The sequence below is a fragment of the Pseudopipra pipra genome, chromosome 1, assembly GCF_036250125.1.
Source record: "Pseudopipra pipra isolate bDixPip1 chromosome 1, bDixPip1.hap1, whole genome shotgun sequence".
Lineage (NCBI taxonomy): Eukaryota > Metazoa > Chordata > Aves > Passeriformes > Pipridae > Pseudopipra > Pseudopipra pipra.
In genome coordinates, this window is record NC_087549.1 from 133,272,769 (window position 1) to 133,297,695 (window position 24,927).

At 35.7% G+C, this 24,927-nt stretch overlaps 1 protein-coding gene across 2 annotated transcripts in view; it reads right to left on the bottom strand.

Annotated features, from left to right (window-relative positions):
* The window catches only part of ZNF804B (zinc finger protein 804B), a 231,313-nt gene that overhangs the window by 24,861 nt on the left and 181,525 nt on the right, over positions 1-24,927 (bottom strand). For both annotated transcript variants that reach the window (XM_064678198.1, XM_064678188.1), the window contains exon 2: positions 9,765-9,908. In XM_064678198.1, the coding sequence (XP_064534268.1) occupies positions 9,765-9,908 (144 nt within the window). The remainder of the gene's footprint in view (positions 1-9,764; positions 9,909-24,927) is intronic.

The following is a 24,927-nucleotide window of genomic DNA, read 5'->3' on the forward strand; positions in this document are numbered from 1 at the left end:
GCATATTAATTACTGTTTTGAAGGTGCAGACAGTCAAAAATGAACAGAACCATAATAGATGCAGATTCTGGACAGATGCCTGTTGTGCCAGATACACTTTGTGGATGTCAGTGGTATCAGAAGAATTATTATTTTTCCAGACGAGGGAAAGATATGAGCAAAAGTTATGCAGAAGCCAAGTGAAATGTAATTTTTCTCTGAATATTTCAGGGGACAACGTTTTGCTAACACAGCTAATTGCTGTATTTCCAAAAAGCTGATTATGTCACAGAGTTGCCCAAGGTAAGATATGTACAGATGTTTCGTAACCTGCAGAATGGGTTCCTTAATCTGTCTTAATAATAGCTTATTGTAAAAGTAATTCCAGAAATATGAATTAAAGTACTTGTGAGCAGACTTAAAAGCAATCATAGCATCTAGCATTGCTTTGTCCCTATCACCTTACTATGTGAGGTAAAATTTGTAGAGCCTGACCTTAAAACGACACCAGGTATTCCAGATCTACAGATTTAACAAAAAGATCCCAACCAAATGTGGCCTATAAACAACATTACATAATATTTTCCAGTCCTGTGAAGCTGGCACATGAAATATAATGTACATCTGTGTTCAGTCTTGCCCAGTTCTTACTAGTTCATAGTAAACGGATGGGTTTGCATGAATGGTAACATTTTGCACAGAAGTAATTATAAAACGTGCTGTTTATTCTGCTTCTTCTGTTCTTATAACTGGCATTTAAAAAGTGGAAAAAGCACCTGAATACAGAGATTTTAAAAAGGACAACAATGTCCAATACAATTTATCTTGTTCATTAAACAACACAGGCACAACTCCAGTCTGACTGCCCTAAAGGTTAATAGGGAATAATAATAATCTAAATGTAAATATTTAGGTTCTACGTACCTATCTCATTTATTTAGGTAATATCTCATGTACTGCATGTATTAGCATTTCAGAACTCAGAACCAAAGAGGAATATGTTGGTTTTAATAACTTTTTGCGCAGTAGGAAATAGAATTATGACTGGCTCAAAACCATTTTTTTATTTGAATGGAATGTTTCAGAAAGTCTTTTGTTTCAAAATTTTTTGGGGATTTCAATTATCATTGCCATGTTAAATCAGTCATAAGAAAATGTTTCAATTAATTTGGGTTTGGGATTTTTTCTTCCTTGTCCATATTTGAAACAGAAGCAAAGTTTGAAACAATGGAAAACCAGAGATGCTGAGTTTCTACCAGATTAACTGCACTTTTTGTCTAAATATAATTAAAGAAGAATGTTTCTTCATGATCTGGGTGAGGAATTTTAAGGCAGAATTTCATATTTGCCTGTGGTTTGGCATCATCTTTTTTTTTTTGTTACAAATCTAATCCTTCTGATTCCTTGCTTATTTGAATAAGACATCCATTGCACTGCATCAGCCATTCCTCCTGCTTGAAAAATTACTTTTAAAACTTTAGTAATTAAAAAGTGTAACCTCTGAGAAGAATGGAAAGAACAATAACACAAGCATTAATGAAAAGCACTCCCTCTAACTGACATTATATGTCATAAATGCCAAAATCTGATACACTTCTGTAATTCCTTATGTAATTAAATGCTTAAGAAATATTCTGTAGTCATTGGATCATCATTAACAACTATGAATTAGGTGTCCCATGGGCTTTTTCCAAATTAAAGAGGGTTAAATAGCTAATTTACATGTTGATTAGCATTCATTCTAAAGAACACCAAATGTAATTCCATAGCATCTAGCATTTAAAAATTTAGCTTATCAAGACAAGACATTTAAAAGAAGCTCTGCATTATTTGCAAGACTTTTTTTTTGACAGCTAATGATGAATCTCATTATTCTAAGTAATGTGTAATTTAAAAAGGATGAATATTGCCAATTTATTTACTCTATCCTTGAGTAATAAGAAAGCAGCAAACCATTGGCAGGGCAGCAGGTTTAGCAGGTGTTTATAAAGCGCACTGATCTGCACAGATTGGTAAGTTTAAAATAAAGAATTGTTTCTGGTGACATTTTTTTGGGATCTGTTACCTTGAGTCACTCCTAATCACTGTAGTGTGCTCAGTGGTATTTGATAATACTGCTTCTGTTGTACTAGAGCTACTCTAGTACATGCACTTGCTCTAGTGTGCAATTGAAGCATCTCTGTGTAGCAGACCTATAAATACAAGCCTTCCCTCATAAAATTTAAGAAAATATTGCATAATATTAGAAAGCAAGCATTCACTTTAAGGTAATTTCAAACTGGCAAAATAAATGTTCTAGTAAGTGAAGCCACAGAATTATCCTGTTGCTTATATCCTGCTTTTGTGAGTGTGTTGTGCACCATTGCTTTGCTTAAATGCTGATGTCATCTTGTGTTGCTTTACGTTTACCTCTATTTACATTAATTTCTGTGATGTGACACAATCTGACTGTTTCCCTGAACTGCTACTTCAGCGTTTCAAAAATGCTGGATTGCAGGTGCTCTGAAGCACAGCAGCTGTGATGCAAATATGTTTTAAGAAAAGCAGGATTTCTCTCTGCCTAAATAACAGAAAGAAGCATTCAGGACAAGAAAATTTTGGTCTTATATTATCTAGAAATGGTAAAAGATGAACAACAGCATTACATATTCCATTCTTTGGGGTTTTTTTCAGACCTCAGTCATTTGTATGTTGTGCAAGTCCTTTGTATTATTTTCAATACAACATTGTGTGCCAATAGAATATTTGTGGTATTCTTGTTAACAGAATTAAACTTGTGGTCTATTCACTCAGATTCTTGGCTCTAAATGCAATGACAGACACTGGTGGCTATAAATGGCTGACATTGAGAATTTCCTACTGTGTTCCCCTTATTTCTCCAGGTCCTTCCTCTTATAACTCCTTTTTCTCCCTTTCTTGTCTTCTTATTTCTGAGTGATACTTCCATGCCTTTCAGTTCTTCCTGTTTCTGTCCATTACACCTATTCCCATAAGTGCTTCCTAAACCCACCTCTTCTCCTTCTGTTTATCCCTCATTTCACATCATCAGTTCTTTTGCAGCCAACAGCTTCCTCCCCTACACAAAATGGGTTAATTTCTGAACTACAGTCCATCTTCAATACTGAGCCAGGGAGTTTTCCTCAGTGAAACAACATGAAACCTGAGAGTAATGATTTCATTAAAGGGCAGATGTATGAAAGTATCAGAGTAGGCTGCCTGAACAGTATTGATTCCAATGCCTTATCACTTCTTTATTCTTTACTTTGTAAATACTATGTATTTTTACTGTCATTAAAGCTGGTGACCCACAAAGAAAATTTCAGCCCAATTGCTGAAAGCCACAGAAAACTTGTTCTTAAAATACAAAGTGTTTGGAAACCTTAATTATATGCATCACAGTTAGTTCTGTATCTAACAATCCAGTAGAAATCATGGGGTAAATTAGTTTGTAATCAAAACTAATTTAGAAACAAAAAGGATAAATAAAAGGAGTCAATTCACATGAAAAAACTCTGAAAGAGTGAGAAAAACTTTTAAAGTTAATTATGGAATAGGCAGTGTGAGAAAAGGGTAACTATTCAGCAAGAAATTATCAAAAACCTGCTCTTTGGGAACAGTAACAGTCAGAGTGGAAGTAATTTTTGGGAATATGAACAAGAACACACACTGAAAAATCAATGTATAATAAAAAGCTAAGAAAGTGTGAAACTATTACAGATATTAGAGAATGTAATAAATGTCATAGGCATAAGCAACAATAAGAAAATCATTGGTTTCACAGTGAGCAAGAGAACAGTGTGTCTTTAAAGCAAAAAGACACTGAAACAATAGGATAGACTATAGAAATGAATTCTTTGCTTTCAGCTTTGGCCTTCACCTTAAAAAAAACCCCAAGACTTATGCCAGAAATGTAAAGAGTATACTATTTCCAAGGGAAGAGAAAGATGTGCTTAAAAGGAAAGAGAAAATTGAATTGATATGTATATGGTAGAATAATGAATAAAATAACAGTTAAGAACTCCTCAGCATCAAAACTCCCCAAATTCAAGAGAGAATAAATATTGTGATGAAGCAGAAGTGTCTGACAAATGGTATACTGGCACAGATGATCATTCTAAATAATTGTCTAATGGGTATAGTTAAAATATAAACTGGTAATAAATTTGCCTAAAGTAAAAAATAAACAAGCAGTTCACTGAAATTAAAGAATAATTTGTGGAAAAAATCTGAGAAATTGTTGACTGTTTCAAATCATAATGGGAATATTTTGATGTATGTGTCAGGTGCGTTTAATCTGGTTAAAAATACGTATGGTAAATGTTCTGAAAATGGGAAAAATAAATAATAATAACTTTCATCTCTAAGCCCCTTCTCTTGTAAAACATATGAGCATCCTTCATTTTATGCATTTGAATAATTTTATTTATTTTTGTGGGACTGCTTATAGGCATACCTCTTAGAAAGGTCACCATTGTTCTCAGGACTGGGCCTAATTTTACACCCTCCACATTGCACCCAGATAACAATCTGTGGATATGGTAGTTGCTTTTGAGCATAGCAATCCATTGGTATCTAAAAAATAACTACCACACATACAAAATTCCTGTATCAGTTGAAGTCCTCTTATAAACCAGCCGTTTGAGGGAATCTAACATCATATTACTGTTTCCGCTGTTTGATTCCTTTTCTTTTACTTTTAATCTTCCTAAGAGTGTGAGGAATGTGAAAGTTTTGTTACAAGTATACATGTATTTCTTAACAAGCATTAAGCTAAGGTGATTTTTGTGAGTTACAGGAGCAGAATGCTGATGACTGAAGACCACACCTCTTACTAACTGAGAGCAAGAAATTCTGAGGTCTTTGGCCACTTAGATTATTTTCTGAGAAAGCCGTAGAGAGTACAGACTCCACGTGCAAAACTGGGCCTTAAAAAAGACCCTTTTTAAAGGCCAGTGTCTTGATGCAAAAGTGCAGAAGCAGGACCTACAGGGAAGGACTTCAGCCTTGTCCATGTGGTAGTACAAGAGGTACAGTGGGTCCACTTATGTATTTATGGAAAAAAAGCAGAGATCACACAACCACACATAGTGAGGAACCTTCAAGCTGGTATAGTACTTTCTGTTTGATTCTTATCTTACTTCATCCAGAAGAAGGTTTCTTGGTGTGTTTGCCTAATTTCCCAGATCCTAAGGTGAAATCCCTCAGATATTGCCAGACCAATTTCCTTTCCTCCATATGAAAATTGTTTGGGCAATAGAGGTTTACCTTACAGCCAAAAGACATGACTTCATTTTCATCCAATAAACATGGAGTTGCTGGATAAAAACCACCCTCAAGATGAACAAACAAGATCTCAGCATTACACTCATTCCTGAAGCTTTCTCTATGTTAACTTATCAGCACATTTTCTGGTAGCAGCAACGTTAGCTAAAATGCAAGTATATTTGCTAGCTTTGATGTTTAACAGGAGCTAAATCTCTGCCTGAATTAGAGTTTAAATCCACAAGCACCATAAAGGCTTAACAGTAAGTGCCCACAGCTGTATACACTAAATCAGACTCTCATTCCAGAAATATATCCAAATGCTAGTATGCATGGATATAAATACTAAAATACAGGTATGTGCATGCAAAATAGAGCAGGCTGAAAGTTCTGTTCACCTACTTACACAGTGCTGCCTGCATCAAGAACACTAAAATTTATGTTGTGGGGAGGTTTTTTGTGGGTTTTTTTGTTTGTTTGTTTTTTGTTTTCATTTGTTTGATTTGGGGTTTTTTGGTTGTTGTTTTGTTTTGTTTTGTTTTTTATCACATGAGATAATGTGATGTATTTTGACAACAAAACTAAGATTGTTTTGTTGTCAGAAACCCCAAGATGGCAATACAGTCTTGTTTTTCTTTGCTGCTTATTTCTATTATTTTTATTATTATTATCATCATGATTATTATATCGCAGTACAGATTTGTGATTTTCTCATTTGCTGACATCTAAAAGCCTTGCTGATTGCTAAGGATTATTTATACAAAAAAATTGAAAGCTCGAACTACTTTGATGTCAACTGAATGGATGAATGTAATGCATGACCTGGAGTTATTAAAAGATTCCATTTAATAATGTCAACCAAATAGACACCTCTGCTCAAGTTAGGCTCCCTTTTAAAGATGTGTATGACTTAAAAACCCTGTTAAAAAAACTATACTTACACATTATTGTCAGCCTAGCATGCAGCATACTTCCACATATATTACATTTTCAGGCAGCAGCCTATCTTGGTTATCTATATCTTAATCACTTTTGAATGAATTTGCACCAGGACCCTCATCCTTTTCAGTGTTGAGATAGCTTTGACAGCACCAAGGTACTCAGTTCTGATGCAGTTAACTTTTGTTGCAGAGAATACGGTGAGCAAGTGATAGAAAGCATTGTTCACCTTGAAGTTTGATAAGAGATACCACAGATTTTTCAGTGTTACTCCCTGTGACTGCTGCACAGGGCTTTATAAAGTCATAAGAAAAATCACAGAGACAAAAAGCTGTGATTTCAAGTGGGTTAGTTGGTATGTGCTGGGCCGGTGAGATGTGGATGCACAAGGCAGTAGGGTGTCCCAGGACACCCATACTCCTGCCCCAGCCTTGTTAAGTATCAGGCTTAACAGAGAGCTCGGGCAAAGATGGATGGGAGTACAGCCTTTCACTCAGAGAGATTTTCTGAGTTCATTTTATCCAGTCCTGCACTGAAAGAAATGAATTTCCAATAGCAGGTAATACCAGTGAAAAATTCTTATAGACTAGTGTGTCAAGAAAGACGTTGGCAACATTAATTAAGACTAACGCTGACAAGACAAGTAAAAGAAATAAGAATTGCTTAATACTCAGACACTTTTACTCAAAAATATATAAATAGTATTAGAATTGTCCAGGGTCATTATAGTGTTACAGAAGATAATGAGGATGTAGGTATTGATTTTTGATGATCTGTCAAAATTTTATGCACGTATATGTGTATATGTACACATACATACATTGTATTTTTATAACTGTAAGTACGAAGGTATGTAGCATGAAGAGAGAGAGGTAAAGTCAGTCTGAGTGTACTGCTTTAGAATAACATCTAACACAGAAAAATAGCAGAAAAACCACTTATGCAAACAAGGCCATATTGTCATCATAACATTTTGCAGCCTCTGAGGATGGGGAAGGCAGTGGCTGGTATGCCAACTGCTTGGTCCAGAACTCAGGACTTCCTACTGAAACAACTGGATGAAATAATTGATAAGAAAATGGATCATAAATATAATTTTATAAAACCATATTTGGAGATTAAAGCCATAATTCTTTAATAAAATCTGTTTTCTCTGGAAGACAAACAAAAGACTTATGTCTAAGTACTCAGTGCAATATCTTTTTTCTGCCTTTCTATCTTCTTTAAACATTGTTTTGAAGTCGAAACATTTAAACGGAAAAATCACATGAAGGAACTTCATTGTATTGTTACTGAGATGTAAAGAGTCCCTCATTTTAATTTACTCTCCATTAGAAGAATGATATTTAGAACATATGCGTGCAGACTACTAAAGCTACCCTCATTACTGCTGGGTAATATATACCCAGAGACATACCTTCAGAGAAAGATCTTCTAGTGGCTACTGTACCTCCCAGAACAAACATTTTGAAACCAAGCTAGCTAAAACCACAGAAAACCATAAATTAAATTGTTTTCTTTGAAGATTAATCTGATAAAAGTATGAAGAATAAAGGCTTTTCTGTGACTGACTATAAAAGGGCACACCCACACTATTCCTAGAGGCAAACTAATGCTGTTTCCAGACTTGGATGAGCAGTCAAGAAGCGAGAAGGGAGAAGAGACTGAATTACTCTGTCACATCAGGAGGGTAGCTAGCTAATCCTGCACTAACTGAGCTTCTGAACTACATCTGAAAGGGCAGGATGGGGTGAGCTTGCACTGCTGGTTGATATTCTCTATGTGTCGTGCATTTCTGTGCAGACTCTTAGTTTCCAGTGCTATCCCTGGCAGCTTTTAAAGCACTAAATTTATCTGAAAATTAAGAAGAGTTTTATTGCTTAAACACTCCCTTTTATAACAGAAACCTGCCCAAACCTCCCTTGCCCAACAAGGCAATCATAGATGGTGCACGAAGCAGTCTGTTGGATTTAGCATAAACTGCTCTTTGCACAGGGAGTGTGTGAAGAGGGGAGGGCACAAGTGACTCCATTTGAGTCTAGATGTATTTCTAATGACTTAAAAAACAGCTGAAGGGTGAAAAAATCATTTGTGCAGCAAATGGAGATTTATAGGGATTAGAGTAACATGTTTAGGATCTGGAAAAGCATTTGTTTTGTATTATTATAGACATTTTTACGGATTAATAAATGGAATGGTGATGTGAGGAATTGCTTTTGATTTAACACATAAATGCATAACTCCAGTTTGGGAGTGATGGAACAGAAATGTCCCAATATTACCCCTGGGCAGCTGATTCTGGGCTGCTCGAATTCAGCAGGATGGTTCAGCAGGATGGATGGGCAGAGTTTAGGCAGTTTGTTAATGAAGTGCTGTGATAGATGCATATGGAAAATTCCAGGGTGATTTACATCCTCTGTGATACTGCAGAAGACGATAAGACTGCTTACAGGTAGAGTGAAGAGCTTTTTCTTTAGCACTGCTTATTTTACTCAACATTATTATTTCTAATCCTCTGTCAGAAACACCTGCAACTTCTAGCTGCTTCACATATTTGTAAGGTACTTCCTGCCCCCTGTGCAACCAAAAGTGTGATCAACAGAAGACACTAATTTGAATGTGCACAAGACCTGAGCACTTGAACTGTGTAATGAAAACACTAGAAGAAATATAGAAGAGAAAGATACACTATGGAATTCAGTTACATGCTATTAACATGTTAGGTTAGCAGATAGGATCTGTCACATCAGACGTTCAGAAATGTTCATTCCTGAGCTTTGCAAACCATTTTCTTCAAATTCTGAAGTACTTACATGAATTAATTGCATTTTCCTTACATATTATCAACTGAAATATGGATTTTGCTAAAAATGGAGGAAAACTAGGATACAGGTAAGAAGGATAATAAGCAGATATGAAAAATATATACCTACCACATAAAGGCCTGATAAAATTACACAAAATCAATGACAAAAAGTTAGTATCTATTATCTTTTCCCAAGAATCCAACATCTTGTCCAAGAGTAGGGATTATTTTATATCATGTTCTGCATGCAAGGCAAAATGTATTTCACCCTGTGAAACATTATGAGATGTAGATTTTAACTTCAGAAATATAGGCTTTTTTTAAACAAATAAACAAACGAACAAACAAACAAACTAACAAAAACCAACCCCCCCCTTTTCTGCCCTTGAAACAGCACAACCAGCTTGAGACAGCATAGTGATACGCCTTCTGCATAAAAAAGAGAGAACTGGCTATTCGAGGAAGTGGTCTTTCCCCCTTTCTCTGGTTTATAAGTAATTCCACATTTAAATATATCAAATTAATTGTGGATAGTGGTATTAAGCATGTATTTAAAATTGTGGATTGAGGTCTTTCAGTCAGAGTGGCTTAAAAGAAATTGTGGTGAAGACTAAAACAATGACTATTTCCCATTTTATTTTAATGGAAAGTAGCATGTTAAAGGTGAAAATATCAAACGATGAATTGTCTTCTACTTGAGTGAATTTAGAAACCCCCCATAATCAATGAGGAAGGAAGACAGACCGCTGTAACATGCAGAGATATTTGTCAGGTTTACCTGCTTGTGAGCATGGTCATAAGAATTGATGTGGTTGTCAAATTCCTGGTGTTTGTGGTACTGCTTGTCACATAGTTCACAGTAAAAGTTAGCCTTCACATCCTCCAGAGCCTTGGCTGCAGCTTTCTCCTTCTCAGCATAGTCCTGCAAAGGCAGAAGCAAATGGAGACCTTTCACTAGAGATTGTGATCTCATGCTTCAGCAACTCTTTTTATCATCTACATTAAAAACACTAGATTGACTAGGATGGCTAGAACACTGAGGTCCATCCTGTACACACTTAGAAGGCTTTGGTCTTAAATTGAATTTAATAAAATAATTGTGCTTTTTGAGGAATTATTCTTACTACTTGCTGTAGGTACTGCAGTAAGAAAAGTAGAGAGGAATGGGAAGCAGAGGAATACCATCAGGATATTGCCTAGATCCTGGGCAGGAAAGCTGAGCAGTCAAGAACAATTAAACAACCAGGGTTAGTCTGTTAATCTTTACATCAGTCCCAGATTGCATGAACATGTGTGTGCTCCTTAGGTACTATTGCTCAGAAGAAATAAGCTGTCTGCTAAGGCAGACTTTTTTTTGTGTTCTGCTTTCTATTCTCTATGAAATATTCAGCCAGCCCGGGCAGCAGATTGCTGTGGCTCTCCGAGATTTCCCTGGAGCAGAGCCACCTCTGCAAGAGCCTTTTACATGCCTTCCTTTCCTTTCCCAACATCTGCATAACGGGACACACCATCCAGCCCATCCAAAATGAAAGTAACTGTCACCTGTCTGACACAGACCACAACCACTGACGAGAGCACTAGCTTACATCCAGGCTCAGGAAAACACAGTTGAAAACAGGGAAAACGCAATTAGTTTCTACATAGACCCCCTCCATATCTCCCCAGTGACTCAAGTGAGTGCTCAGGTGAGTCAAATACTTTCACTTCAACACATAATAATAGGCAGAAAGAGAAAACTTAAAACATAGGAGCCAAAAGTTACTGAGCTCAAACTAATGCAATTTATAAATAAAGGACCTGATAGGCAAAATTGGCAGTAGCCTTTGTCAAACTTATTTCTTTTACAAGTCTTTAATTATATTGTTACTATTATGACACTTCCTTAAACATTTTACACTAGAGCTAAAGAGCAAGCCCCTGATGTGGAAAATGAGAAAAAAAAATTCGGTAGAAGCTATTTATTTTATATTCATATTGACAAGTTGATATTACCTGAGTGTATGTAATATATTGCCAGGGATTGCAGTAATTCATCATTTGCTGTATCATTTTACTCACCCAAAGAAATTGGTACTTTCTGCTATCAGACTTCCCACTCTATACAATCAGTGTTGTCTGCTGTCTATCTGCTTTCACCACCCTTTGCATGACAAACTCAGAGTACACCAAACCCAGGACATACTGCACATCTGGGACAGTCTGCTCTTAGCAAATCACACTGCCCAGCAGGACTTTCTTAATGAGTGACATGTTTTGAGTCTGAGACTTGGCCACACAGCTGGGATGATGGTTGTCGATATGACACACCAAACATTTCATAGCTCTGTACTGTGAGTCCTTCTGCTCTGCCCTGGTCTTCACAACCTCACATTGGTATAATTAGATCTTTCTACACCATAGTTTTAGAGGCTGCCGTTGCTAGTGAGATTAACTTCATCTAAACGAGGCTGTCTAGAAGCTAGGTGTATGGTATAAGGCAGTGTCCTAAGCTTCCTCTGTAAGAAATAGAAAAATGCTATACATTGCCAAAGGGTTATTAATCCCATCTATTTCAAAAATCCATTTTAGGATGAGATGAAATTCTCCAGAGGTTCTATCTCTCTCCATTGAACACTGCAAGGCTCTGACTTACTAACCTGGCCTACATCCTTAATTCTTAGGTTGCTGAACTCAGAGGTAATAAATTCTAAATTTATTTCTTTATATTCATTTCTAAATCTCCCCATGAAACTTGCATGAACTGAGCTACTTGAAGACAGGAGTTCAAAAAGGAACATTGTGCCTGGAATTTTGATCTTATTTTATTTACATCTTATAAATGATTTTATTTACATCTTATAAATGATGCCAATGACATGCCAGTCCCTCCCACAGGACAAATATCCAAATAAATCTCTTTCTTGGAAGCATATGGCTCAGGTGGGTTAGTGTAGTGTGGTATACTCAGACTGGCCAGTTGTGAAAACAGCAAGCTTGAGCTAACATTTCTCCATTTGAGAGACTGCTCAATTATTGTAGTTAATATTTGATTGTATCAGGAAGAAATATTCTCGCAATCAAATAGTTAAATAGCCTTCATTAGTTATTTAAATTTACATTAGTTATTTAAATTTACAAAGTCTATTAAAAAGTGATACTTTTCAGCTTATGCTTCAGACCCATTGTTTTGCTAGCATTAATTATTCACCAGGCCTTTGATATAATTAAAATGCATAAATTAGAATGTGGTTGCAATAGTATTAATTATTAAGACATCTCTGTCTTCCCTGAAAGTCAAACGTTCAGGGCAACATATTTTCATTCTAAACTGGTAAAAATGTAAGTTTTGCACTCACTTGCAGCCAGTGAGACAGTAATTGTTTCTTTCTGGGGAGTGTTCTTTTCCCTGGGTCTCAACTGTCAATTAAATGTTTACAACCTGCTCCATCTTTACTTCTGCTGAAAGAGAAGACTTATTATTTGAGGTGAACACTCTGTGTGCTTCACTCTCTGTGAAGCACAACTGAAACTGCTGCTCATGAGCATTCCAAACTGCCAACTTTATCTTTCTCAGCAGAAATTAATACAGTTCCCTTCACATAAAGATGTTTTAAAATAGCAACAAGGCAGCTCCCAGGTGCATCCTAAGATAATCACAACCACCTCCATTGCCTTATTGCTTAATTATGCTTGTCTACCATGGCAAAAGATATAATTTCCTGCTTGCTTATCGATCAGATGCAGGGAAATTGAATGCTACATCGCATATTTTAGAAAGGTCATGGATTTTTCTTTCTCTACAAAGGCATAAGAACTTCTAGCCCTACAGTAAATTGTGCACAGTCAAATGAATTTTCACATTCAGACTTCTAATATAATCTCACAAGTATTATATAGACCGATGGTCAGTTCTGGCACAGTAAATGAGATCACATGAAAGAAAATCTATCGAATTACCACTGTAGAAAACATATGTGAATCATGAGTGCCTGACTATACCAATGCAGACACAAGCAAGCAGGAAAGATGCACCAATGTATTTTGAACTGTGGACCATCAGTGGTAATGAATATAGGTCCCACAGTCTCATAAATTTTATTCTGAATCATACGCTAGTTACTAGTGGCATATAGCCTGGGTAGATATGTGTATACTTAAGAAAATATATGTTAGCAGTTCTGTCTTTGACCCATGGACAACTTTAGTGCAAGTTGATGTCAGGGATGATGCAATCCTTGTAGGTGAGAACTCCTAGAAACCACGGGTTAACACACTTCTGTGTTGCTGGATGCAGATAGTGTAGTGTATAAGGATAAACAAGTGCAGAATATATCTGAACGCATTTTTCTAGAAGCCTGGAAAATGGTTTCATATTATAGATTGTAATTACATTCATATCAATTTGACCAACAGAGGCCCATAACCGTAATAATTGTTTATATATTGGATTAATTTAAAAAGAATACTTCTATCGAGTGTTAGGCCAGAAGTGCTTATACTTAGTAGCTACTTTTGTGGTGTGCTGCTTATTGTGAAAATGCAATTAATGGTATCTGACACTTCATTTTCTAATATAGGGAAAATCAATGAAAAATCCCATGTAATTGAGTTTTTTCAAATGTTGCCACTGACATCTAGTCAATTAGAAATCATTTATCAAATACAGAGTCTGTAATAGATATTTAATAGACTGCATGGCCATTAAAGGATGCTGATCTAGACAAAACAATACCATAGTTCTTGTCTCAGTAACTGATAGTAAATATATCTGCTATGTTCAAATGGACTAAGATGAAAAGTAGGTCACTTGATACAATAAAACATTCAGAGGCAATTTTCTATAAATCCATGGATTTCTACAAATACAGGGGAGTAAATACATGGTGCTTGCAAATAGAACATGAGAAAAATATAACATCATTAGCCCACTTTTGATTACCTATTTCTAAATTGGAAAGCAAAATTAGTGACAGAACAGCTAACTCACATTAATGCAGAGTCAGTAAGTGACAGACTGCTCCCTCTTCAGGGACATAAGCAATCAGAGTTTGGTAACTTATATATAATTTTGTGAACCAGATTACATATGAGTGCAAGTATTAAATATTCTTGCAACTACTCAGGTGACTTTTGGGGATTCTCAGACTAGAGGTTAAAGGAGAAATAGGACAAATATAAGCACATGAATTAGCTACAGAATTATAGTCTACATCTAAGACTTTTAAACATATTTTCATTAGTGATTTAGATGACAAAATGAACTGTGATTATGAAGGAAATATATGAATGATAGTAATTAACAGCACAGGGTATACAAATGCTTTAGGGACGAGGATCAAGATTTAAAATTACTGTAATAATCTTGAGATATAGTCTTAAGTCAGCAAGATAAATTTCAGTAAGATGTGTGTCAAGTGCTCCACTTTGGAGAGGGAGATCACATTCACCAATATCAGATTGTGAATAGCTGAGTAAATGCAAATGCAAGGGAAAAGGTCCAGGAGTTAGAGTGGAAAAGAAATTAAATGAAAGTCAACAATGAAAGTCAAGGCAAATCACATCCTGACATGCTAATAGTAATGTTATATGTAAGATGCTGAGGGTAATGATTCCACTTGATTCAGTATTGGTGAAATGTCAGCTGTAAAATACTATTTGGTACGTCTACACTAGCAAATAACTTGGCTCCTAGAATCCAGCCCTTCATCATCCCCACTCCATGTGTGACAGTTCATTCTCAGTCTTTTTCATTTCAGAGTTCCCTTTGAGATAAAAATGAGTGCAGTTCCAGAATAACATACCATTCAGGGACCACACTATAGGCTGCAAGGATGAGACTTCACCAGTCTCTCCATGCTCTGTATAGTTTTACAACCACCCAAGTGACTTTTCCCAAGGAAAGCAATACTTACATGCCACAAAAACACATGCAGCACCACGCCACAAAAGAACTACCCAGGTAGCATTTTAATGTAGCCCTTACACTTCTTCAGACAGACTGAAATAAAAACAAATATAACAATTATACCTAAGGGCACCAGACAGAACTGGGAGACTTAGGCCAAGTACGGATATTACCACTTTGCCCTGGGATGTATGTGCTTGTTGGGGAAGACCAAAGTTTAGATGTAGCCTTTGAGGAAGTTTTGGTCCCCACAGTTTGAAAAAAATGTAAGTGTACTTGGGAGATCCTTGAGCAGAATAGTAGGGATAAGAGGTTTAAAAGTAAGTTACATGCATAAATTAGGCAAAACAGATCTCAATCTGTAATTCAAGTTTTCGTTGGATCATTCATATGAGCATTTGTAAATAACGTTTTTTGAGGGAAATCTGTAGAACTGCCCGGGCTGGTACAGAACCTCTCTGGGACCCGTGCATAAATAAGTAGAAACAGCAATTGTAGAAACCTTCATTTTCAGTGCTTATTTACCATGTCTTTCTCATTCACCAGTTTTTGGGACAACTGCAGATAATTTTTATGTCTTTAAGTATTTTTGTGTGCAGCTACAGCAAAATAGATTTTTAAAAATCTTTAAAACTCAGCAGGCAGGCGATAGAATGCAGGAAGTAATCAAAGTACTTATGTGCCATGTGAAACTTGAGTACCACACAAATGTCCCGGGATTAGGATATGTAACTGAACATCAGGTTGGTTGAACTAATTAACTTTTCCCTGAAGACTCTCTTCCCCACCCCCACCCCCCCCCCCCCGAGAAGACTTTCTCTTACTTAAAGAATTTGCTAGGGAAGTTTAGTTGTGGAGATAGAATAAAAAGCAAGTAGTTTGTTCAGCTGCCATAGCCAACAACACAGAACGTTTTCATTTATCTCACATATGTTCTGCCATTCTCCACCTTGAAAACTCTAGCTTCTGCCACCATGGGATCTACAGTGAGGAATTACAGAGTTATCTATTGCAAAAGATTTTTTCTTCTTCAAAGGCAGTAAATTCTGTCATTCTCTGATGACTCATAGAGGGCAACACCTAACTTCTGCAAATAACTACATCTTCATATTTTTCACACTCAGGCAATTACTGCACTATTTTCAATTATATGCACATCCATTTGTTACCAGAATGCTGAGAAGTGCAATGCTTTTAGCAGGTCCTACATGCCTTCTCTCAGAGTACAAACCTTCTGGGACTAATAAGAGAGAGCTGTAACTTTAAGAAGTCATAAACAAATTCCTAATCTCTTTACTATTAAAATAATCAGTGCTGATTGGAATAAACTTTACAGAATGTAAAAATTCAAAGAAAACCAGCAGATCTATTCATATCTTCAGCAAATTTTTTATATTCTAAGACACATCGATGTTTCTGTTAACTTTATAAAGGACTTGGACTTTGAGATTTTCTAAACACTTTTCCATCATTATAAATAAAACATGGAACCACTAAAAATCTTTGCTGTGTACACAGAGGGCATTTTTCAAACATTGCAATGTGATTCAACATTTTTCTCCTCATTTTCAGAGATTGGTGGAACTGAAGCAGCTGCATATATTAGATTTTCTGAAAATGTGATCAAGACTTGACCTGCAAAGGTAATTAGGCACCTAACTGAAAGTTGCATACAAAATGGTATGTAATCAGTTTAATTTTCAAAGAAATATATAATAAATCAAATGTGAAAGTTCAGATCATTTTTTGTTACAAAGGTATATATCTAAAGAGTTCAGAGGAAGTATGTGCTGGTTTTGTCTGGGATAGAGTTGATTTTCTTCATAGTAGCTTAGTTTTCAACTGGGGCTAAACCATATCAAAGTAATTACCAAAATATAATTTATTTAAGTGAGTAAAACTGCCTGGAATTACATATAGTGCAGAAATAAGAGTTCTAGGATAAGTAACCTTAAAGAGGATATTAGAAATCGAACGGAAATAACATAAATAGGAAAGAAAGCTCAATTTGAGAAAATTAAGGGATAAAATGGAGATCAGTGATGCGTAGTGTCCCCAGGGGTCCATATTAGGACCAGTACTGTTTAATAACTTCATCACTGACATAGTGGGATTGAGTGCACCCTCAGCACGTTTACAGATGACACCAAGCTGAGTGCTGTGTTTGACATGCCTGAGGGAGGGGATGCCATTCAGTGAGAACTGGACAAGCTCAAGAAGTGGATGTGTGTGAACCTCATGAGGTTCAAAAGTGCCAAATGCAAGGTCCTACTCCTGAGTTGGGGCAACCCCCAGTTGAAACAGAAGGTGATAATGGAACTGCTCCCATGTATTAACCAACTAGTGAGATGCAGATGTAAAAAAAAAAAAGTATTATTTGAATGCAGCAAATACACAGTTTCCAAAGAGACAGGGAAATACGCTCAGGCATAAAGACCATATTATATATAAACCCTTCACTATTTTTAGTCTGGAATTTGGAAGGTTTCTCTGCATCTGTAAAACAGACTCTAGATCAACCTTCATATTGAAGTAGTGTGTGTTATGTTAAAATAGAGCATGATATGTCTATGAAGGGGAATATATGATGTGATTTGGTTGACTAAAATAACAGAAAACTAATTTGATTTGAAGATTTAGGAAAATATGCAGTTACACAAAATCTGATTAATGATTAGTGTGTTGCTGCCTGATTTTATCTCTGAACTTCATTGTTAATCTATGTCCTATATTAGTACTAGGATTAGCATTGGACTTTAAAAGAATTTCAAGCATAAAGTCATTAAACAACAATTTCAAAACACAAATACTGCCATTAAAGAAAAAAATAAAAATTGTTGTAATTCTGTAACAAGATTTTGTAACAGCCCTTTTTAGGGCTGTTCTGTAACAGCCCTAAAAAGATGAGATGTGACTCAAGGACAACCTGAGAACAGAAGGGGCATCAGAACTGTCATAACTACTGGCTGTAGAGGCTGAAACAGTGGAAAAGGATGGGGGTTTATTACTGTTAGGATTATATTCTAGGCATTTAAAAGCAAATTCTAAGAGCCTCATGAGTAATATTAAAACCATAAAAAGTGATAGGGGATCTCAAAATATTTCCAGCTACTCTGCAGATACAGTGATTGGTGTGACTGCTCTAAATCTAGACTCCCTACTAAAGAGTTCAGTGAACTTTTATGTCAATATAACTATGGTAAAATGCAGGTAGAATTGAAACATTTTTTCTAAGTTGGACAGAAGAGCTGTTCCTGTTACGCAGAAGAAGAAAAAAAAAATCATTCACTTTTTCCTTATAGTCCTCCTTCTCTGCACAAATGTGAGTCCTTCAGTGAATCTGATTGTGACGTTATTGTCTGCCTTCTATTCAAAGTCAATTCCTTCAATTTGTTCACCGATTCATACTACTTTCTTTCTCCTCCTGTCAGATGATCATTTCTTCTTTTCTGGTGTGAGGTATTATCAATTAATCTGAAGAGTTAGTCCTCCATTTATCTCTTACCATTCTTGCTTTTCCAATTGCAATTTTTAGAGTACAATGCATGTTCTAGCAGTGCATTCAATAGATTGTGTGATGTATTTCTTTGTCTGTCACCTCTTTTCAGATGAAATGTACTTGACATAATTTAGAATCTTTGTACATTTTGACCTGAAGGCCTCTTCTGTAGAACACAACAGAATTTAACTTATATGCAGTCTTTCATATTTAAGTTAGTTAAAAGCACTTTGCAATAATGACTGTGTAGGAAAATAGAGCATTTGTTTTGAGCATAGTCATAGTTATCATACAGCTCATCTATGGCTGTTAGAACCTTTTTTTTATTAAGTGCCTTTTTCACAAGATACAGACTGATCATATCAGATAGCTTTTTATAGTCTTTAATACCAGTAGCATTAAACATTTACATTCTCTCTTTTTTAATATTGTTTGACTCTTTCTTTGCAGATACCATAATATTAAAGCCAGTTCATGCAGACTAATTCAATATTATAAATGATGCAATATGATGTCTAATATTAGTGGGTTTCTTTATTTGTAGCAACAGAGAATAACTGTTAATTTTATGATAAAATATTAATAAATCCAATTTATTGGTCAATTTATTTTCTTATATATATTTGCAAACTACTTCAGAAAACATCATACAAGGTAAGTATTAATCACACATTAGAATTATGTCTATACTGTCCACCTTCTCTTAAAACTTATCTATAAAGTACTGCATCATCATTGCATTGTGTAGCATTTGATGACCAGTTTTTAACCAGAAATCAAAGTGTTTCTGCACATTAGCTTTTCATATATTCTTTTCTGGTATTTTTTTCTACAGAAGCCCAAATGCTGATTTATGAAAGCATTGGCTCTTCTCAGCACTTGAATTATCCAAGTGAAAAAGAGAGAATTCCAAATCAATCTATGAAGTCCAAAGGGAAAAACAAAGGTTATTTACAAACACATATAACCCTTGTCCCCTGCATGTCCACAAATGCATTCATGTGAATTGGAAAATGCTATATACTTTTTTGTTAACTCAGCAATTTTATATATGCTACAATTCCACGATATGACCTAAAGCAAAAAAAGAAAACAACAAAAACCAAAATTTTCATCCAGATGAAAGCATGATATTTTCATTCTGATTGGGAAAAAAAACACATGGGAGGGAAAGAGAGAGGAAGATAGAAAGGAGGGAGGGTGAAAGGAAGGATGGAACAGGGAAAGAAGGAAAGATAGAAGGAAGGGAGAAAGGGAGAAAGGAAGAAAGGAATACTCTGCAGTATACATGGCAATTAAAATTATTTAATTTCTAAATAGAACTGGGCACTCAGCTTCTAGATTAATAGCACCATTATGGTAATTTCCAAACTAAAACTCTCTGCCATCCAATACTCTCAAGCCACCATTCAGGAATAACTGGTAGCAGCCCCAGCATTCAAAGGGAAACAACTACTTTCTAGAATTACTTTGATTTGATGGATGCAAGGTTTAGAAATGTGTCAACAAGTAAAACACAGTAGTAATTGGACATATCTAAAGAAGTAACCGACATATCCAAAGGATTAACATTAAATACTGGTTTGTTGATTGTAGAAAACTATTATTGACTAAACACATCACTATAGTCTCTGCCCAGCACTTCCAGACTTTAAAGTGAATTAAATTGAATTAATGTTAACTAATCTAAAAACGTATGTAAAATGTTCTTGCATCACACCTTCAGTTCGAAATTTCCTCTAGAAGAGACTTTGCAAGACAAAGTGGTAATTTTTATGCTCAGCATGAGAAGGTCTCCTTAGCAGAGGAGTATAAATACATTAGTGAAGAGAGTGGAGAAACAATGGAAGTGATGACTCAGCAGCAATGCTGAGCTCTGCTGTAAGTGAATGTGAGCCAACTGGTCTTCTTCACAGTTTTCATGCTTTGTGTACAACCACTCCAGGGTTATACAACAGAATTTTTTCAGCCCATAGTCTCTTGCTTGATTTACAGATGATTCTGCATGACTCTGAGGCTTTGTTCACTTCCCTTTTATTTTTTTTCTTGTCCCCCCTTTCCTTCAACTTACAACTTATGTCAGGGACAGAATCTTGGTCCTAGCTGCCATTTTCTGTTTACAAGGCTGTATAGTCAGTAGTGATATTAATTAATCAGTTGTGAATCTGCAATGGTTTTGATTACTTACTCATAGAAAAGAAATAAATTTTAGCCAGAATATATCTTTACTGCAAATTCCTGACCCTCATGAGAGTGTGGAGAAACCCTCATGCTCATGATTAGTTGTGACATATTGGTGCCACTTACCTTCTTCTTTTCTGTTCTCTCACCCAGGTTAAGGACATATTGCAAAAGGGCATGAAGGGCTATCTAAAACCATTTGCACAAAATTCTCCACCCAATCGTCGCCTCTTGGTGAAGTCCCTTCCCAGAAACTGCACAACAAACCACAGATGTAGCTGCCTCTATCTCCAACCCAGGGTCTAGTACAGCTCAGCGTGGCTGGAGTCAATGTAAGTTTTGCTACTGACTCTAATGAGACCATAAGATCCACCTATAACAAGCACAGTAGGCAGGAAAAAAAAAAAAGAACCAAACAAAAGAGAAGATACAAAAGAGAAGATACAATTTTGATCCAGAGGGATTTACTGAGATTATTAAAATTAATAAAAGAGAGCATTATCTTGCAGAAGCAGATTTGAAAAAAAAAACCAAGATGTGGAAAAGGAAAATACCTGTTTATAATCAAAGACTACTTTTTTTTCCTGCTGTGATATTTTGTGAATAAAATACTAATATATTACCAAATTGATAGGAAACGTGCTCTTGAATTCACCATACATGATTGTTAGTATTAGGAATAGCACTGTATAATACTACATGTGAATTAAAATAAATATGTCAGTGTCTGGGACATGAAAGATCTTAAATAGATACTTCATTGAACAAATAAAAGACGATCCATCCTCATCTGCCCTCAAATAAATAAACAGCATAAACAACTAATTCTGGCACAACTATATGGTTGGGAATATGTTACTCAGACGTAATGAGCACTTCTACTGCTGCTGTGGAGACCTGAGGTTTCCTGAGACAACTCAAGTGGCTGATTGCTTCTTGATGCTGTTTCACAAAGCCTCCTAGGGTGTCAGTTAATCCCATGAATTTACTGAACATAGGGCAATAATAGAGGTGCTTGATTTCAGAAAACTGAGGTAGGTCAGTGTCTCTCAACTTGAAAGAACATTTCTGGCTTCACCATCACCTATTATAAATACAAATGAGGAGTTTTCGGCTCCAAGAGTACTATTGTTAAATTTCCTGCCTTACTTTGTCACATTTCTTAAGAATGAGCCTTTAAAAGATAACTGAATTTATATCCATTACAGAGTCTCTGGATTCCTCTTTATTTTTTAACTATGATTCTGCATTGAATGTTTAATGATTTTAATGTAATATAAGTGAATAGAAGCAGTTCTTAACTTTGATTTTATATAACCTGTTAGCACAACCATTTGTGTCATGAAACAGTGCACAATCTTATTAGGTAACATGATGCATTTCCTTGATGACTATGAATACAAATGTGTGAGCTCTCTAACTCTTGGTCTAATTAAAATAGATGACTCAATGAATTAATGATAAGACATTTCCTTCCAGTATTTAAAACCTACATAGTAAAGTGTCTATTCTTGAATAAAATGCAACAAACAAAAAAACCACTTATAATCTCACTGGCTTGCTGCTGGCTTCACTAGACAATACTTGGTTACATAACTGTATGTATGGAAGCAGAAGCAAAGGAACATATTTTCATCTGAATGCTCTTAGTCATACAGTTTATTTTTTGGTAGTCCTGAAAGGAGCAGAATGATCCTTCTGGGTCCTTTCAAACTCCCTATACTATATGACTCTACGGTTCTTGCAGCAACGTAGTCCTCTAATTCAATGAATGGCTACAGCACGAGAGGGTCTGGGGGCCTCACTCAGTGAGTGAGGGGGGGCCTCACTCAGTGTTTTGCGTAAGGTCATGCATGTGCCATAATCAATCTGAATGTAATTACTAAACTCTTGGATAACTCAGATTGAGTTGGTACTTAGGATACGAATACTTAGGTATCCATACTTAACATACTTAACATACTTAACATACTTAACATACTTAACATACTTAACAGATGTGGATGGGCAGAACAAACCCCAACAACTTTGCATAACAAGTAAATTAATAAGCATAGAGGAGTTATTTTATCTGGTATTTTTCTTTTAATTCTTCCCTTCTGCACAAACTTTCCACTGCCTCAGTTTCTAAACATCTTTATTTTGTATTCATCCCATTGACACTTCACTGCTTACAGTTTGGTTTAAAACAACCTATTCTAGTGCATTTCCATCACCAGTGATTTGGGTCTACTGCATTTAACTTTCATCCCTGGGCGGCTTTTCGATACACTGTCTGAATAAACCGTCTGAAAAACCCAGCAGAAAATGAGTCGTTATGAGATTCGATGTATTAGTGTGAAGCTGGATTGTTCTGAGCTGACTGTTACTAATATCAACACCAGTCTGGTGGTACATGTGCTCTCACTAGAGCAAGTATTCACAACATCTCCCATACATGTGGGGAATCACACAAGTGCAGTGTAGAAATGTCCAGGAAACAATATTTTTTTCAGGTCTCATTGCCTGTATTTAGAGATAGTCTGTACCCTTTTCAATACAAGTAGGAAATTTCTAAAGCAGTTCTGACACAATTCATTAGGGCTGTTACTACATCATTCAGGAAGTGAGTCTATAGTGACTTAAAAATAATCAGGCCCTCATTTGCACCATGACAAGAGTGACCAAGTGAGATTCAAACTTCATATTAGCCAGTACTGCTAGCCTGAAAATTTTCATTTTCCCCATTTGTGAGGAACACAGCTCTTAAATGCTGGCCACTCAACAATATTCAGTGACCTCTATATAGTAAATTCCAGTTATGAATTCAGTACAAGATATTTTTATATATTCAAAATAACTTATTCTGTTCTAAAAGAATAACTGTGACAAGTTTTGCTTGAGTTACTGTATATATTTATAGAAGGAAATAAAAAAGCAACTATGTCCATATGTGATTTATATGGACATCTCTGTCTTAATCTGTAAAACAATTCGTCACATGGTTGAATAAAATTATATTTAATATTCAAAACATCATTCAGAAGCCCGACTGATTCCTGCACTGAATGCAGTGCTAGGACTTTGGCCTCACCATACTCCACTTTACAGCATAGGACTTCTGTGCCCCTTGCTGCATCCTGGAACCTGTAGAGCTGCATGAGCCATCACAGCTGCCTCTTATGAGCCCAGTGTAAACCCACCAGCATGTTGCACAAGATATTGTTTGGAAACAAGAGAAGAAATGGACCTTTATGTGTCCTTCCTTCAGGGAAGTTAATTAGCTAAGCAATTCCTTGCAAACTTGTTGGCCTCCCTTTCATGTCTTGCCCACACAAGGTGAATTTTCTGTTCAGTTTGGGAACGTGGTACTGCATTTATTCATGTCCCTTTTCTAATCACTAGGAGGACAGAGGAGTTCAGTACAACACTATACGCTTCTAGCCCTATGGAGAAAGAGAAAGCAAGCAGTGAATGACATGAACAAGATTTGCCTGTAGATTTGCAGTTGTGCCAGAAATAGCACCTCATATTCCAGCCTTAGCCCAGCGAACTGCATGACTACATCTTCAATATATTTAGTGAGTGAAAATATCTAGAAAGCATGGAAAAATATGTCAAAGCAGATGATTGGAAAATAAAACAATAAATGACAAGGCACTGGAGAAAATGAGCAAGGAGAAAATATAGTCATGGAAGGTGACAGAAAGAAAAACTTCATATTAATTACCTGGTTGAAAAGAAACCTCAGCATACTGATACACATACTTCAACCTTTCTCTCCGTTTAGCTTATGTAGTATAGTATGTATAATATAACTATGAAACTAGTTCTAATATATATATTACACATGTAATATTATTTTACAACAGTAGTGCAATAACATGATGCAAATACGCTATATATAATATCAAATAAATGTTAATATTAAGTATCAATAAATATAACTACTAGAATTGTTTTTACTATGCTAGTGATATTTTAAAATAATATATGATATTATACTTAAGTTATGAGAAGTCAGCATCATTAAATCTAAATAATGCTTCAACATTATACTCTGCTATAAGGAGAAATAGTGTTACTACTATCTCTGCTACCAATTTGGCTTTGCTAATAACCTGTATTTTCACAAATCACTTTAAGTAAACATATGGTTCCATTGCTTCCCACATAGTATTAATAACTTGAAATTTACAGCAGAGTGCAGATTTTATGGGAATGAGTATTTTAGATTAGCTTGAATGTACAAAATTCTTGTTTTCAAGATTTTTGCTTTTATGGTTAGTGCTGAAAAACATCTTTTTCCAGTTCTTTTCATTTTTACTTAAGATACCATAAAAGAGGAGGCTACTTACAAAAATGAGAGTTTATGAGAAGTTAATCTTTTAATAATAC